General features: G+C 44.7%; 1 protein-coding gene across 8 annotated transcripts in view; it reads left to right on the top strand.

Moving 5' to 3' along the window:
* The window catches only part of TNC (tenascin C), an 88,009-nt gene extending 71,350 nt beyond the window's left edge, over window positions 1-16,659 (top strand). For all 8 annotated transcript variants that reach the window (XM_088665016.1, XM_035112812.3, XM_035112811.3 and 5 more), the window contains 9 exons: window positions 1,017-1,136; window positions 2,335-2,478; window positions 2,816-2,946; window positions 5,698-5,830; window positions 7,715-7,866; window positions 8,100-8,196; window positions 8,941-9,102; window positions 14,138-14,301; window positions 15,521-16,659. In XM_088665016.1, coding sequence (XP_088521142.1) covers window positions 1,017-1,136; window positions 2,335-2,478; window positions 2,816-2,946; window positions 5,698-5,830; window positions 7,715-7,866; window positions 8,100-8,196; window positions 8,941-9,102; window positions 14,138-14,301; window positions 15,521-15,631 — 1,214 coding nt within the window. In that variant the 3' untranslated portion in view covers window positions 15,632-16,659. The remainder of the gene's footprint in view (window positions 1-1,016; window positions 1,137-2,334; window positions 2,479-2,815; window positions 2,947-5,697; window positions 5,831-7,714; window positions 7,867-8,099; window positions 8,197-8,940; window positions 9,103-14,137; window positions 14,302-15,520) is intronic.
* Window positions 16,660-17,082: the final 423 nt, after the last annotated feature.

Here is a 17,082-nt window from a genome sequence, read left to right as displayed (position 1 = left end):
TCTGGTTACCGTAGGTGTGCTCCTGATTCTTTCCTTTGGACTCAAGTGAGATTGCAAAGGAAGATGCCTGCCAATGTGGGGTTGCGGGCAGACATAGTTTAGGGGCAGGGAACGGTTTCACTCAGAAACTTTTGAGTGCAGCCTGCCACATTGGGGCTTGGTAGCAAAAGCCCTGCTTGCCATGAAAAAAAATGAAGAATTTATTTTAAGGTTCTTGGTTGTTCTTTTTCAGCCATTTGGCGTAACATATAATGTCAGGTGTGCATGATTTGGGCGAAGTGGCTTGATTAGGCCTGTGGACTGGAGATTCCTCACTATTGCTTTAGAGAGTACAAAAGGGCAGGTCCCTGCCCTGAGGAGCTTACAGTCTAAAATTTGACACAGAGGAAACAATGGAGAAAGGGGAAGGAAGACTGGGAGAAACAAGGGAGCAAGATGTGGCCATTACAGTTGCATGTGTTTAGGCTTAGTTACCCACAGCATTGGGATGTAGGTGGCGCTGTGGTCTAAACCACAGAGCCTAGGGCTTGCCGATCAGAAGGTCGGTGGTTCAAATCCCCATGACGGGGTGAGCTCCTGTTGCTTGGTCCCAGCTCCTGCCAACCTAGCAGTTCGAAAGGACCTCAAAGTGCAAGTAGATATATAGGTACCGCTCCGGCAGAAAGGTAAACGGCATTTCTGTGTGCTGCTCTGGTTCGCCAGAAGCGGCTTAGTCATGGTGGCCACATGACCTGGAAGCTGTACGCCGGCTCCCTCAGCCAATAATGTGAGATGAGCACCACAACCCCAGAGTCGTCCGTGACTGGACCTAACAGTCAGGGGTCCCTTTACCTTTACCTTACCCACTGCATTACTGCAGGACATGGGAACTAGAGGGGTATCCTTGACAGAAAATGTGTGTCTTTTTTCGGAAGGGATTTGAAGGAAGTAATGCAGATGACACCACACAAGTGTTCTAGCAAGTGGTACCAAGGCAGATTGTGACATTCTATCTCTCTCTGTCTCCCACTCTGTAGCTTTGGATAGCCCATCAGGGCTAATGGCAGTGAACATCACTGATTCCAAAGCACTGGCTGTTTGGCAACCGGCAATTGCTGCTGTTGATGAGTACATCATTTCCTATGTTACTGAGGGTGGTAAGTCAACATTGCTTTGGAGTAAGGCTGGGGCTGGTGGAGAAATGCGATCCAATTTTAAAGTCAAAACAACCAAATTTGCACTTTCTGATATAGCATGTGAACTGAAACAAAGTCATATTTTAAAATCTACACCCCTCCAGATTTTGCAATGCAGTTCTCCAGCCAAGGAATGTATACTGGAAAAAAATGCATATGCTGGGGGGAATAAAGTGTATGCAAATAACAACATACAAAAATGCATTACCGGTATGTCAGGAGAGATTGCTTTGTAAAAATGTGTATCCGGCAAAACTGAATACAAAATGTGTATATTAGGAGAAATTCACACTAACATTCAGATGAGGATTTTTTTTAAAAAAAATGCAAACAGTTGTAGAATTTTCTTCTTACCTACAACCACTCCAGGGGCTGTCTCAGTTTGTTATTGGCCCTGGGTTCACCTCCTGTTGACCTCCCTCCTTTCTGCCCTACCAATATCAATGGGCACCAGTCACAACTGCATCCTTTGCTTTTTGCTAACTCTGTCATGGAGCTCTCCTAAAATTGTTGGGTTGTACTTGGAGTGGACCCATTGAAATTAATGCACCTAAGTTAGCAATGGCCATGTTTCAATGGGTCTACTCTAAGTAGGACCAATGCTGGCTATAACCCATGAACTGCAGAGGAATAGCCATGTTAAGTTATAGTGGAACCTTAAAGACATTTGAAACTTTAAAGGTGCTTGTTGTATTGTAGCCTGCTTTTGGGGGGTGGGGAGCAAGTTCATTTGTGATCCAGATTGGTTCAATGTGAATTGTAATTTGCATTGTACCCTGACCTCAGACCTTATGATGGAAGATGGGTTTGAGATATTTCTAAGAAATAAAATAAAATTACAGGGATGGAGTTGAACAAGCTCTCTAATCCAAGTGGGCTGTGTTATAGAGTCCTCTTCTCTATATAGGTCGGCAAAAATTAACTAAGAGGAGCAACACATGCTTTGCAAAAGCAGTGAATCCAATATGCCATTAGCTTTGTTGGTTAGAGCATTGTGCTAATAATGCCAAGGTTGAAGGTTCGATCCCTGTATGGGACAGCTGCATCTTCCTGCAATGAAAGGGGTTGGACTCTACAATTCTAGGATTCTATGGTTCAACAAATGCACCTGCTGAATCCAAGTTGCTCATTGATCAATGGCCTGTCTTTGTTGTTTTAGAGCATGAAATGACTCAGAGTGTCTCAGGCAATACTGTGGAATATGATCTCACTGGCCTCCGCCCAGCCTCTGAATATACACTCCGGATCTATGCCAGGAAGGGACCACAGAAAAGCACAGTCATATCCACCAAATTCACTACAGGTAACATAGGCAGGTTCTGCTCCATCATAGGTTCCTGATTAAGCTTGTGGTCCTAAAACAAGCATATTGCACTGACTTTGGATTCTCAGAAGGGAGGGCTGAGTCTGCATGAGTGGGTTTGTATACTGTATATCTTTAACAATCTTTTCCAACCTTGCTCCCTCCAGGTGTTTTTGGACTATGATTCTTAACACTATTGTTAAGAATGGACTATTGTTCATGCTGCCTTGGGTCGATGGCAGCTTTGGTCCAAAACATCTGGAAGGCACCAGGAAGACCAATCTTTATATTAAAATATATTAAAAATAAAAATAAAAACTTCTCATCTTTCTCCTAGACCTTGATGCTCCAAGGGATCTCACTGCAACTGATGTTCAGTTTGAAACAGCACAGCTAACATGGAAGCCCCCTCGTGCCTCTGTTACAGGTTACCTCTTGATCTATGAATCAATTGATGGCAAAGTTAAGGTAAGCATTTGGGTCTAGTATGATAGTGTCTGTTATGTGCAGACTGCAAAGGGAAAGCACCCAGATATTAAAGATGTGTTCAGACATGCATTAGTTTCCCTCTGATTATAATGACAGCACTTCTGTCTGTTTTCTAATGTGTCTTTCACACTGCAGTGGCAGGTGCATTATGGAACTATGAGTTTTAGACTGATATACCAGCATGTTGGGACCCAGGTGGCGCTGTGGGTTAAACCACTGAGCCTAGGGCTTGCTGATCAGAAGGTCGGCAGTTCGAATCCCTGTGACGGGGTGAGCTCCCGTTGCTTGGTCCCAGCTCCTGCCAACCTAGCAGTTCAAAAGCACGTCAAAATGCAAGTAGATAAATAGGAACCGCTACAACGGCGTTTCCATGTGCTGCTCTGGTTTGCTAAAAGCGGCTTTGTCATGCTGGCCACATGACCTGGAAGCTATACGCCCGCTCCCTCGGCCAATAATGTGAGATGAGCGCACAACCCCAGAGTCGGTCACGACTGGACCTAATGGTCAGGGGTCCCTTTACCTTTACCAGCATGTTGCAATAAATTTAATTCGCATCATTGAGCGTGGTGGGACAAAACAATGAATGTTGTTAGACAATATCACTACTCCTTTACCCTTTCCGCACATGCCTGCTTTTGTTTCCCCACGACTGTTTGTTTGCTTTGCATATTGCCCTATACCCAGGGCAGTTAACAACATGAAGTTACAATATAAAAAGCACAACATGGGCATAATAAAAATAATTAAAACAATTAACAACAACAACAATAAATACACTCCTCAACAAGGACCCCTAAACAATAAAACCAGCCCAAAAATACGAATACAAAATCTAAATTAATATATAACATTTTAAAACAACCACCCCCCACCAAATAAAACAGGACCCACCCAAGTTAAAACTCTTTCTCCATTAGAACAATAATTTTAACAAAGAAGGACTGGCAAATGCCCTCATTCCACCTCCAAAGTGCCCCTCATGTAAACCACAGGAAAGATCCGTATGCCGTACACTGCCCCCAATTCTGTCACTTTATCTCACAATTTTCCAGGTTAAGGATAGTTGCAAATGTATCTTCAATGGAATCAAATGTAAATGAACATGTGTTATCTTCCATTAGTTTTCCAGCTTTTGCATTGTGTAAAGCTCAAGTATAATGTGAGAATTAACAATTTGGGAAATGTTAGGGCAACGGAGTATATTGCTGTGTGAATGCAGACTTAGAGTGCATGGTTTGTTTGTAAAAGTTCCCAGGTTCCCATATAAGCCTGACAAGAATCTCTGTCAAAAGGCCCCATAGAGCTGCAATCAATCAGCATTTCACAGGGCCAATGGTATATAGGAGCTTTCTGTGTTCCTTCTGTGAACAGGAGATCTACATCAATTGTCCTTCTATTTCCGTTACTTGGGGGGGGGGGTTAATTATGGTTGTATCCAATGTCAGTTCCACTCAGACTAGATCCCATTGAAACCAATAGGCCTAAGTTTGTCATGACCATTAATTTCAATGGGTCTTCTCTGAGCGAAAATAATACTGGACACAACCCAATGTAACCAGAATTGCACTGCTCAGATATGCAGGTAAAACTCGGAAAATTAGAATATCGTCGAAAAGTGCATTTACGGTATATATGAGATAGATGCATGACATGCAAAGCAAGATATGTCAAGCCTTTATTTGTTGTAATTGTAATTATTTGTTGTTAGGTGGGTCAATCATAAATGGAATGTACGGTAATTAATGAAATGTAATAGCGATGTTTATTTATGTATTATTGTAACTATTTGTTTTATTACTGTGGAATTTCCAAAAGAAAGCATTTGTAAAAATTAAAAGAAAAATAAAAAATAATAAGTTGCATTACTAAAATAAATGCACTTTTCGACGATATTCTAATTTTCCGAGTTTCACCTGTCCATGAGACATACCAGAGGCAGGGAACATGAACATTTCCAGCAGTACACAAAACCTTTGTGGGTAGGACTTCAGGCTGTTGATGTGAATTTTAAGAGCAAAGAGGCCAAGCTCAAAAAATGTTCTGCCTGGGCTGGAGGCTGCCATATTTGTTTTCCCAGAGTGCCAAGCATCCCCATCATTCCAATGGGATCTCTGGACACGAGAAACTGTAAATGCCAGCCTGGCAAGGTCAAAGAGGAGTGACAGTGAGTTTTGAACCCCTGCTCTCAAAATTCACCCCAACCCTGAAAATAGCCAGAGGTGGGGAAGTACTGCACTTCTCACATCCATGCTTTCTTCATAAATAGCCTGGTATTGCACAGCCAAATTATTTGCCACCAAATGCCATTTGAGACCATTTTTGATGGGTGTCTAAGACATGATGAGTTTGGGCAGCAGAAACAGCTCCTCTATTTAGTGCAGTCATGTTCATAGAGATGCTACAGTAGGGGATACATATTTGACGCGCTCCAAATATGCTGCTGTGGCTTGGTGCATGTATCAGCCATGTTCACACCAACACTAACCTTGCTTTCTAGCTATGCCACCAGCATATTCTCGTATGAAAGATTTATCTTAAGGGAACCATTCTCTTGCTTCTAATGTAGTGTGGTGTGGGAAGATCTTATCAGGAACAGAAATGGCCTCATCAATCTTTGACACTGTTTTCTTAAGGTAGCATGAATGATTCAACAACCATGTAAAAATGGAACAAGTCTTCATTCTTAATTCATTCACCCTCCATTCATTATTGATTCCCTCCACCCTGCAGGAAGTTATCCTGGGACCTGAGTCGAATTCCTACAGCTTGTCAGAGCTGAGTCCATCCACCCAGTACACAGTGAAATTACAGGCCCTGAACCGGAATTTGAAGAGCAAGATCATCCAAGCAATATTCACCACAAGTATGATACATGCAGGGACCATAGCTGCCAAGTCTCCCGTTTTCCCCGGGAAATCCCCGTTTTCCAGCTGTTCCTAGCTGAAAAAACGGATTTTTTTGTTTTTTCCCGGTTTATTCTGGTGCGGCGGCCATTTTGGAACTGGGCGGAGCATGCTCAGAAGCGACTTTTGATGCTGCTCTGCCCAGTTCCAAAATGGCTGCAGTGCGACTTCTGGTGCGGCGGCCATTTTGGAACTGGGCAAAGCAGCATCAAAAGTCACTTCTGAGCATGCTCCGCCCAGTTCCAAAATGGCGGCAGTGCTAATTCCGGTCTGCTATTTCCGGCCCAGTCCCTTTTTTCTCTGACAGCAACTTGGCAGGGACTGGGAGGTGGGAGGTGGCAGGTGACACTTCCTACTCCCCCCCCCCACAAAGCAAACTGGCCCATATTTCAATACATCTGCTGTGCACCTGTCTAGATTATCACATTCAGTTCTGATTGCATCTTTAAAAAAATATGCCATAGAGCTGGGAAAGGCAGCTCAAAGGGGAAGGATGGTTTCTCAATCCTCCCCAAATCTTCGTGCTCCAATGCTACCAGGAGCTAAGCCATGGTCTGAACCTGGGCCCATGTTTTGCCTTAAACAACAAGCTGCAGTCATGAGTTGTTCTTGGCATACCACTCACGGTTTGTATGGAGGGAGAGAAATCATAATGCTGCATGGTTCATACATCATGCCGAGGCAAACCATGGCTTAGCTACAGGTAACACAGTAGGAGAAGGACCAGGGAAGATGTGGAGCAGCCACAATTTCTGCTGTGTGGGCCCTTGTACTTCCACATTCAAATGTAGGCATGATCATAGCTGCCAAGTTATCCCTTTTTTACAGGGATTTTCCCTTATGCTGAATAGGCTTCCTCGCGAGAAAAGGGAAAACTTGGCAGCTATGGGCATGATTTGCCTCAGCGTCAAGGGTGCCAACTTGAATAAAATATGGGGGGGTGCAGGTAAGCCCCATCCTGCATAATCGATCACATGATGCAGTGTACACACAACATTTGAATGGCAATGCCCATCAACTTGGGGGGCAGCCCCCTCAAATATTTTATTGCAGGGGCTTCATGACCCTATTAATTGGCTCCTTTGCTCATTGTAAATGTTGTCATGGTGGTCAGAATTTGACAGCTTTGTTGGGCCTAATGAAATGACACTTTTCTTTCAAGGGAGTTCAAGAGAGAACTGGGACACTTGCACCACCAACCTCAGTCTGCCATCAGCCAGCCCCTACCAGCCTGATTTTCTACATACATCTTCTCCAGAGGATCAAACTGCCTATGCCAGTTTCCTCTTACTTAGTCTCATGCCACATTTACACCATACAATTAAAGCACTATGTTTCCTTAGCTGTGATTCCTGCATTGCTGGGGATCAGACTAGATAGCTCTTTAAGCAGCCATGTCCCCCCCCAATGAATTCTGGGAGCTATAGTTCATTAAAGGTTCTGAGAGTCGCTGGGACACAACCCCCAGAGTTCCCAGTGAATATGAATTGATTGTTTAAGTGCTCTGGGAATTGTAGCCCTGGGAAGGGATTGAGGATTTCCTAACTCCCAGCATCCTTAAAAACTACAGTTGCCAAAATTCTTTGGAGGAAACCATGACTGTTTAAAGTGGTATCATAGCGCTTTAAATGTCTAGTGTGGATGGGGCCTGGGTGTTGCTCTTGCAAAACTCTGCAGGGAGGAGTATGGGGACAAATCTAGAATTAGTTGGCTCTGCCTCCACCACTTTTGGTCTACCTGCCTTCTTCCGTGTCAGGCTCAATAGGCACCACTCACCACTGCTTTCTCGGTAACAAGTGCTGGTACTCAAGTAGTCATTCTTTGCTTGTTCCCCTTTGTTGCAGCTGGACTCTTGTACCCTTACCCCAGAGACTGCTCCCAAGCTCTACTGAATGGAGAAACAGCCTCTGGCCTCTACACGATTTATCTAAATGGCAACAAGTCTCAGCCTACAGAGGTGTTCTGCGACATGAGTTCTGATGGAGGCGGATGGATTGTGAGTATTTGTGAGGATATATAAATACACAAGCTGTCTGCCACTGTCCCATTATAGCAATGTTTATAAAAATATCTGAAGAAGTGTGCATGCACACGAAAGCTCATACCAAAATAAAAACTTAGTTGGTCTTTAAGGTGCTACTGAAGGAATTTTTTTATTTTACTTCGATCCAGACCAACACGGCTACCTACCTGTAACCAAAAATAACAATGTTTATTTTTGGGTTCCAGGTGTTTCTAAGAAGGCAGAATGGAGAGCAGGAATTCTACCAGAACTGGAGGACTTATGAGGCTGGATTTGGAAATCCCAGTGGTGAATTCTGGCTAGGTATGTGACTAACAAGAATTCCCTCACATTGCACAAAGGACTGCACCCTTGGCTTGGTGCCCTGTGCAGGAGAACCACCTACACTGGCCTATATCTGGTGCTGCTACTACCTTCAAAGGGTAGTAGACAAAGTAGTAGCCAAGTAGTTCCACTGCCAAACAACTCTTACCATCAGAAAGTTCTTCCTGGTGTTTGGCCAGACTCTCCTTTCTTGTAACTTGAAACCACCGGTTTTGGTCCTACCCTCCGGAGCAGGAGAAAACAAGCCTGCTCCATCTTCCATGGGACAGCCCTTTAGATATTTGAAGGTGGCTTTCATATCTCCTCTCAGTCCTCTTTTCCAGGCTAAACATACCCAATTCACTCAACCATTCCTCATAAGGCTTGGTTTCCAGTCCCTTTATTATCATGTTTGCCCTCCTCTGCACACCTTCCAGCTTGTCAATATTCTTCTTAAATTGTGGTGCCCGGAACTAGACACAGTATTCCAGGTGTGGTCTGACGAAGACAGACTAGAGCAATACTATGACTTCCCTTGATCTGGATACTATAGTTCTGTTGATGCAGCCTGGAATAGCATTAGCTTTTAATGCTGCTGCATCACACTATTGGCTCATGTTAAGCTTGTGGCCTGCTAACACCTCTAGATCCTTTTCACACGTACAACTCGGCTGTCCCCCATCTTATATTTCTGCAGCAGGTTATTCCTGCCTAAGTATAGAACCATGCATTTGTTCCCTGTAGGTCTGGACAGGCTCCACAAAATCACTTCCCAGGGCCAGTATGAGCTGCGGGTGGATTTGCGTGACCATGAAGAAACTGCCTATGCCCTCTATGACAAGTTTTTTGTCGGTGATGCCAGGTCTCGCTACCGGCTGAGAGTGGAAGGATATAGTGGAACGGCAGGTAGGTTTGTGTGCTAGCCTCAGAATAACTTGCAAGCCTCTGTGATTGTTTGTTTGTTCATTTTGGTTTGGAAATTTATATACTGCCGCAAGGCGGTTAACAACACTCCTGCATTGCAAAAGTTTGGACTAGGTGACCAATTGGGTCCCTTCCAGCTCTACGATTCTATGATTCTGCAGAACATATATATAATTATGTGCTGATTATTACGGTGTACTAATTATTGTTATGAGCTGCATTTATGTAACTTATAATAATTTGTTGTTGTTGTTGTTTAGTCGTTTAGTCGTGTCCGACTCTTCGTGACCCCATGGACCAGAGCACGCCAGGCACTCCTGTCTTCCACTGCCTCCCGCAATTTGGTCAGACTCATGTTGGTAGCTTCGAGAACACTGTCCAACCATCTCGTCCTCTGTCGTCCCCTTCTCCTAGTGCCCTCAATCTTTCCCAACATCAGGGTCTTTTCCAGGCAGTCTTCTCTTCTCATGAGGTGGCCAAAGTATTGGAGCCTCAGCTTCAGGATCTGTCCTTCCAGTGAGCACTCAGGGCTGATTTCCTTCAGAATGGATAGGTTTGATCTTCTTGCAGTCCATGGGACTCTCAAGAGTCTCCTCCAGCACCATAATTCAAAAGCACCAATTCTTCGGCGATCAGCCTTCTTTATGGTCCAGCTCTCACTTCCATACATCACTACTGGGAAAACCATAGCTTTAACTATAATATACAGTACCTAATGGTACATAATACATAATGAGCATCGTCAATATATGCTAAACAGCAATGTCAAACTATACCCAGTATCATCCAAGCAATAAACATGGACACCCTGTAAAATACAACATCTAATAACCTATTACCTATTTATCACAGATGCAGCTGTAAAGTATAATGTATATCTAGTAACACCTTCCTGAAAAAAACCAGAGGGAAATCAGAAGCCCAAATTACTTCTGTTGTGTTCTATGTCCTTCCGCCAAAGCTCTGGTAAAGTCATTCTTAGATTGCAAACTGGAGCTGTCAGTCACAGAAGGACCCACACCTCTGCCCCCACCTCCTCATTTTCATTTTATGAAGAATTTGGAGGAAGTTACAGTAATGTATCATAGTTGTTGTTGTTTTTAAAGAAAAGGTTCTGAGACAATCTGAATATCTCTAAGAAAGGAATCCTTACCTGGAGCATGTCTCATTTGATTTCTTCTCTTGTTGAGTCTTGATTAGCATAATCAACAACAACAACAACAACAACAACAGGTGATAGCCAACTAAGTCTTATTTGTAGTAGGAGAAATGAAAAATGGAAACAATGCAGCTGCAGTCATTCATTGTTTGTGGTCACCTTTTATAAGTATCCTAGAATTTCAGGATTGGAGGTGACTCCAAGGGTCATCCAGTCCACCTATGCAATATAGAAATAACAACTAAAGAATCCTTGACACATGGTCATACAATCATTCTTTAAAAACAGCCAATGAATGAGAACTCATCACTTTTCAAGGTGGTCCATTCCACTGTCAAACAGCTATTACTGTCAGGCTGGATCAAATAAGTGTTTCAGTTAAATGTGTTGTAAACTCATACAGTCGTACCTCGGGTTGCGAACACCTCGGGTTACGAACACCTCGGGTTACAAACTGCGCAAACCCAGAAGTATTTTTGGCGCGCGCGCGCAGAAGCACCACACGTGTTTGCGCATGCGCAAAGCGCAAAAATAGCAAAAATAGTGCTTTGTGCATGCGCAAAATGGCATTTTCGGGTTACGAACTTTTCGGGTTATGAACTGCGACCCGGAACGGATCGCGTTCGTAACCCGAGGTACCACTGTACAGGGAAATCCAGTTGGGAAAGATGGGGATCCACAGCGCCATCTGGTGTCACAGGGTTATATTGCTTATACAACACACATAAAATGCTTTTTCTTTATCAATCTAGCTGAGTCCTCAGAAAGCTCTTAGTGTTTAGTAGGAATCTCCTTTCTTATTTCTTGAATCCATTGGTTTGGGTCCTCCCGTCCAGAGCAGCAGAAACAAAGTTTGTTCCATCCTCCATATGAAAGCCTTTCAGATGTTTGAAGATAGCTATCATCTCCTCTCAGTCATCTGTTCTCAAAGCTAAACATAGCTTGCCTCCTCCGCCATTCCTCATAAGGCTTGTTTTCTAAACACTTGATCATCCTGGTTGCCCTCTGCACATGTTTCAGCTTGTCAAAATCCTTTTCAAACTGTGGTATCCCCTCTGTCAACAATGTATGCTAATAACTTGTTGTGACCCTCAGCCTTAATTTTGTGTAAGCTATGCATGGGGGGAAGGGGGGGGAAACAAACCCAACCCCAAGTTCTGGCATTTTTGGTTCTTGCAATGCAGTTTAAGAGCTGACGTCCGTGGTGGTTGAGCACTTCTTACTCTTGATAAAGAGTTCCTCACCCCCAGAAGGAGCAGTATTTTATTTTTGTCCATCAATTTAACACAGGGTTAAAATGGGGTTGCATTGGGATACCTTTGTCTCCTGCAAGGGATTATGGGCCTTTTTGTGTAACATTGCTTCTGTGTGCCATTTCAATTTTAAATCTACCTGGCGCTGAGCAACTTGCTGTTTCTTCTGTCCTGGAATGTAAACAGCCAGGCTGAGCCCAGCAATGTCTCTCTTGAAGCTCTAAGTACCTGTCCTGAATATGGCTTACACAAGAAGGAACATGATGCCAAGAATGTGCTTAGCGGTTCCTCATCATAACAAGCTGTACGTTGTGTGACAAAGCATGGGAAATGTTATGGAAGGCCACATCTGCTTTGTTGCAAAGATGGCAGGCCAAATCCCACAGGCTCCTTCCAGTCCTTTCCTTGCCCCCTTCCCACCCCCTTATATTGGAACCTGTATTGGAATGAGCAGAACGATCTCTCAACAAACACAAAACACATTCAATAGAAAGGGAGTGAAGAATCTAGAGGAGTCGTGACCAGCTAATTCAACTCAGAGCAGGCCCCGTTGGAATAAATAGATGCAAGTAGTCATGTGTGCTAATCTCCATGGGTCTGTTTGTTCTGAGAATCCCCAGAGATAGGTAAATTTATAATGCAAACCATATGCACCCTTCCAAGGTTTGTTTTGAAGCCTGCTAGGGGTGGGGTGGAAACTGCCAGTGGCCACCAGACTAGAAATTTGGTACCCCTCCCCCCCAAAAAAAGAGCAGATGGGTGAATCTGTCCATTTCTGGTTCTCTCAGTTTCTCCCCACCCCTCCCAATATTAAGTTTAGTTCTTCACAATTCCACCATTAGTTTGCTATTTCTTCACTTATTTAAACATCATCATAGAAATTCATCAGTATTTCTCTGCAGATTTCTTCCAATATGGGGAAGGGCTCACTCATATCACTACTTCAGACCATTCTCTTTGTTTCTGCCCACGGTAACATCAGTCTTTCTTTTGTGTTCACAAGCCAGGCTGGCACTATCATTAGGCAGTGGGGCAGCTACTTCAGGCGGTAGATGTCAGGGGACAGCAGCATTCTGCCCTTTTCCTCCTGGGACCCCTGAACCTATCTGCTCTGTGCCACCTAAGCTAGCCCACTGACCTAAGGTATAGTGGAGAAGGTTGTCCCACTGTCAAAGGTCCCACCCACCTTATGCATCTAAAGAACGTAAGTGGGAATAAGAGCAACTCTTCTGGAACACAGCAAAGGCCCATCTAGTACAACTTTCTGTTTTCCAACAATGGACAACCAAAGGTCCCTTGGAGGTGCTCCTGGGTGGAGCCAAGTCCACTGGAGCAAGTATAACCCACTGAACCAGCAGCAGAGCATATGTTACCACTGCCTGGGGCATATGTGAAGTGCTCAGCAGGACGCGGGGGGCAGAGTGCAGAGGGAGCCCACTGCTGCTGCACCAGCCCTACCCTCGACGCTGCTTCAAATCAGTCCAATCAGACTGATTTGAAGGGTGCACTCACACAGCCCTGGCAGCCCTGCACAGCATTGCAAGGCTGGGATAGGACTGCCTGATCCCAGCCTTGCAAAGTGGTACAGGAAGCACACTCACATGCCAGAGCCCAGCAGAGGAGAGGAGCGGCAATGCTGCCATGACCTCTCCACCCCTTCCGCCCCTGGGTCACACCCTCATCTTCCCTCTGTGGTAGAGGGTGGTGGCAGCAACTGCATCCTCCCCCTCCCTGTTGGCCTGCTTAGGGTGCGGCATGCATGGGCATCCCTTTCCCGTGCATAAAGAGCACGAGGTGCTGCCACCACCCAAACCATGAAGGCCTGGCCCGGGCGCACCTTCAGTGAGGGAGCCTGTCATGGGGACATGGTTGTGCCCCTTCCAAAAAAAAAAGAGCACCAAGAGTCCTCCCCCCCCCCGCCCTCCCACACTACGCCACCGCACTGAACTCCCCTTCAGTCAGCTCCAACCTACCTGCTTTCTTTATTAAAAACCAGTCAGGACTGCTCAAGAGAGCCAGTGTGGTGTAGTGGTTAAGAGTGGTGGACTCGTAATCTGGTGAACCGGGTTCGCGTCTCTGCTCCTCCACATGCAGCTGCTGGGTGACCTTGGGCTAGTCACTCACCTCACAGAGTGTTTGTGGTGGGGGAGGAAGGGAAAGGAGAATGTTAGGCGCTTTGAGACTCCTTAGGGTAGTGATAAAGTGGGATATCAAATCCAAACTACTACTACTACTCCTCCTCTTCTTCAACCAGTCCCCTCTCCAAGGCCACCTACCTGCCTTCCTACCTGTTCAAAGGTTGGCCCTGCCTGTGGTCTTCCTCCTCCTTTGTCTCAGTGTTGCCCTTGTTAGAACTCAGCAGTGAAGAGGGTGGGTTAAAAACTAGGATTAGTTGGCTCCACCTGTTATTGACTCTAGTGCCATATACTGTTGGACTCCCAGACTTCCACCCTACAGGTGCCAATAGGGGCAGCAGCCACTTGTATTTGGAATGAGGAAGGGGAGACATACTATTTTGACCTTCACCTCGGGTCACAAAAATGTATAGTACAGTTCCTGCTAGCAACAACCTAAAAATCAGCTATGTTTTTTCTCCATCACACAGGCGATTCCATGACCTATCACAATGCACGCTTCTTTTCCACCTACGACAAGGACCATGATGCAGCAATCACTAACTGCGCTTTATCATACAAAGGGGCTTTCTGGTACAAGAACTGCCACCGTGTTAACCTGATGGGTAGATATGGGGACAACAACCACAGCCAGGTAAGTTGAAACAAAAATTTAAAAAATTCCTTCCAGCAGCACCTTAGAGACCAACTAAGTTTGTCAACAGGTAAGTTGTTGTAGTTGCTGTTGTACATTGCACTTGTGATGCAGGGTACAAGTGGCCAAGTCACCACCTTGCAGAGCTTAGAAGTGAAGATGGGAGGTTGTCCTACCAGTGTTAGCCCTATTCAGAGTAGACATTGAAATTAATGGACAGTGCTAACTTTTTGTTGGCACCTGTCTCCCTCAAGAGACAATGCAGTGCGCCTCCGGGGGTGAAGTCAAAACTGCTGGAGAATTGGATTGCCTGCTGTGGCTAAAGAGACCAATAACTCATAACTGATGTGTTCCATGTTGTTTTTGCTGCGTTAGCAGTGCCATCTCTGGGGCACTAGCCTAGGCAATGTGTATGGAGGTCCTGATTATGATGCGTCCCCTCTCAGCCTCCCTGATGTGGTCCAAAAGGAAAGCATATACATTTGGCACCAGCTAGGCTGCAGGAGTTGCCAGAAGGAGGCATGCAAGATGCCACCTGGCTGCTTTAGGGGCTCTATGCTGGATTTGTGTAGGGTTTACTCCTTGGCCCTTTGTTCTCCTGAAGATGTCCCACAAGGCATCAGGTGCAGATTTTTTCCTTGACATTTACTCACTCAACTTAGATCCATTAATTCCAATGGATGTATACCGAGCAAAACAAGGCGAATCATTGCATCAAAGCAAAAGAAACCCTGAACATCCCACTGAGCTAAGTTCAGGGTGTAGCTACATCAGCCCCAACAAATGGCTGTATTTTCAGCTTTGCTTAAATACTTCCAGCAGTGCAGAGCCCATTTCATCCTGTTTCTGTTGGAATTCTCTGGCATCCCTGCCTACATACCTACTCTCTGATTAGACAAGCAAGCAGACGGCACTGCCACAGATCCAGGCACTTAAAAGAGACCCAGAGAAAGGAGATGTGGAATGGTGAAAGTCCTGAAGCCGCATAGGAAGCCCTGGAAGCCCACATTTTGTCCCTTGAGTCTGAGGTTCCCACCATTGCTATTGAGGACTGCTTGGGAATAAATATCAACCTATAGAATTGATGGCTATGATGGCATTTCAACCAGGGATGCCATGGCTTGTAGCTGATACTCTTAACTGCACACAACAGCTAGTAAACAGTTGCCTTCGTCCATTCATTTATATCAACCTTCCATTCTTGCCTCTGTTTTCGCAGGGCGTCAACTGGTTCCACTGGAAAGGTCATGAGCACTCCATCCAGTTTGCAGAGATGAAACTGCGACCATACAGCTTTAGGAATCTTGAAGGGAGACGAAAGAGAGCATGAATCCTCCACAGGGTTGGCTGACAGAAAGAAAAAGAATGGTTGCTTGTTTGTTTGTTTATCCAGAAATTTGGGGGAAGGGAGATTAGAAATGGAGATGGGAACTTTACCAAAGCATCAGTGTTGCTTGACGTAACCTTGGCTCCCTTGACCATTTTTATTGGGGGGGTGGGAAAGGCTTCTTCAAAACGTAGCATGCTCAACTGAGCATCCTTTCCCCCACCCCCCACCCTATCTGTAGCTGGCTTTCTTTGCACCAAAGATGACAATCGCCAGGGAGGGAAGCGGGGAGGGGAGGGGATGTCAGGGAAGAGGACACAATCTGGCATATTCACACACAGAATCACACACAAAAATATATATACATTATTATTGTGATCATTATTAGCCATCCTTGAGCTTTATTAGCTGATGATCTGGAATCTTTCCCTATATATACAGACTGGATCCAGACCTCTCCATGACTAACTGAAGTTCCATTGGTTTCAGTGGGTTTACTCCAAGCATGACTAAAGGTGCAATCCTATCTCCACTCACCTGGGAGTAGTAGTGGCTGGTGCACATTTGGACTGGTAGGGGGGATGGCAGAGTGCAGAAAAGTAGGCAGCACCAGAGCCAACGACATTCTAGTTTTGTCCCCATCCTCCTCCCTGCTGAGTTCGAAAAGGGCAACACTGAGACACAGGAGGATCTAACTTCTTAGTAGGCATGGTGGGGATTGCACTGCAAGTCTGGATCCACCTCTCTCTCTCTCTCTCTCTGTTTTTTTTTTTAAAAAAACACAGATATAGAAAAGGGCAAGGAAGAAAGCAGCCCTATTTAAACATTTCATCCTAAGATTAATATTATTAATATAATGAAAAGAAAAGAAAAGAAAAGGATGATAATAATAATAAGCTAAGTTTTCTTGTCATCATGGTTTTGTTTTTGTTTTGTTTTTTTTAAACAATCCATGCTTTCCAAAACACAGCAGGACAGTGTCTGATTGTACATTTTTAAAAAAATTAAATAAAAGCACAATTTTACTTTTACAGAAATCTGAGTCTTTCCCCCCCCACTAATGTGTCATATTGTTTGGTATACATTCAAGGGCTATGGGCGTATATAGGGCTCTCCGCAGTGTGTGTGTGTCTGTGTGTGTGTGTCTGTGTCTGTGTCTGTCCGTGTACCATAGCAACGACAGAAAAATTGCAGGCAGTCTCCATTTAAATTCCTGGCATTGCCAGTGAAAGCAATGATGTGCAGGACTACAGATTTCCTACCCCTGAGTTAAAGGATCCCTGGAAAGGAGTTTTGGAAGAACTTCTTTGTGAGACCATGGGACAATGTTGACAATCAAGAGTATAGATGGTAATGGAGAAAGTACTTGCCTCCTGTACCAAATTACTGCATTTTTCCATCTATAAGACACCCCCATGTATAAGATGCTCCCTATTTTTGTGGCAGCAACCAAT

Source organism: Zootoca vivipara, chromosome Z2 (assembly GCF_965207765.1).
Source record: "Zootoca vivipara chromosome Z2, rZooViv2.hap1.1, whole genome shotgun sequence".
In the NCBI taxonomy this organism is placed as follows: Eukaryota; Metazoa; Chordata; class Lepidosauria; order Squamata; family Lacertidae; genus Zootoca; species Zootoca vivipara.
The sequence above is the reverse complement of the archived record's forward strand: the minus strand, read 5'-3'. Positions and strand labels throughout refer to the sequence as shown.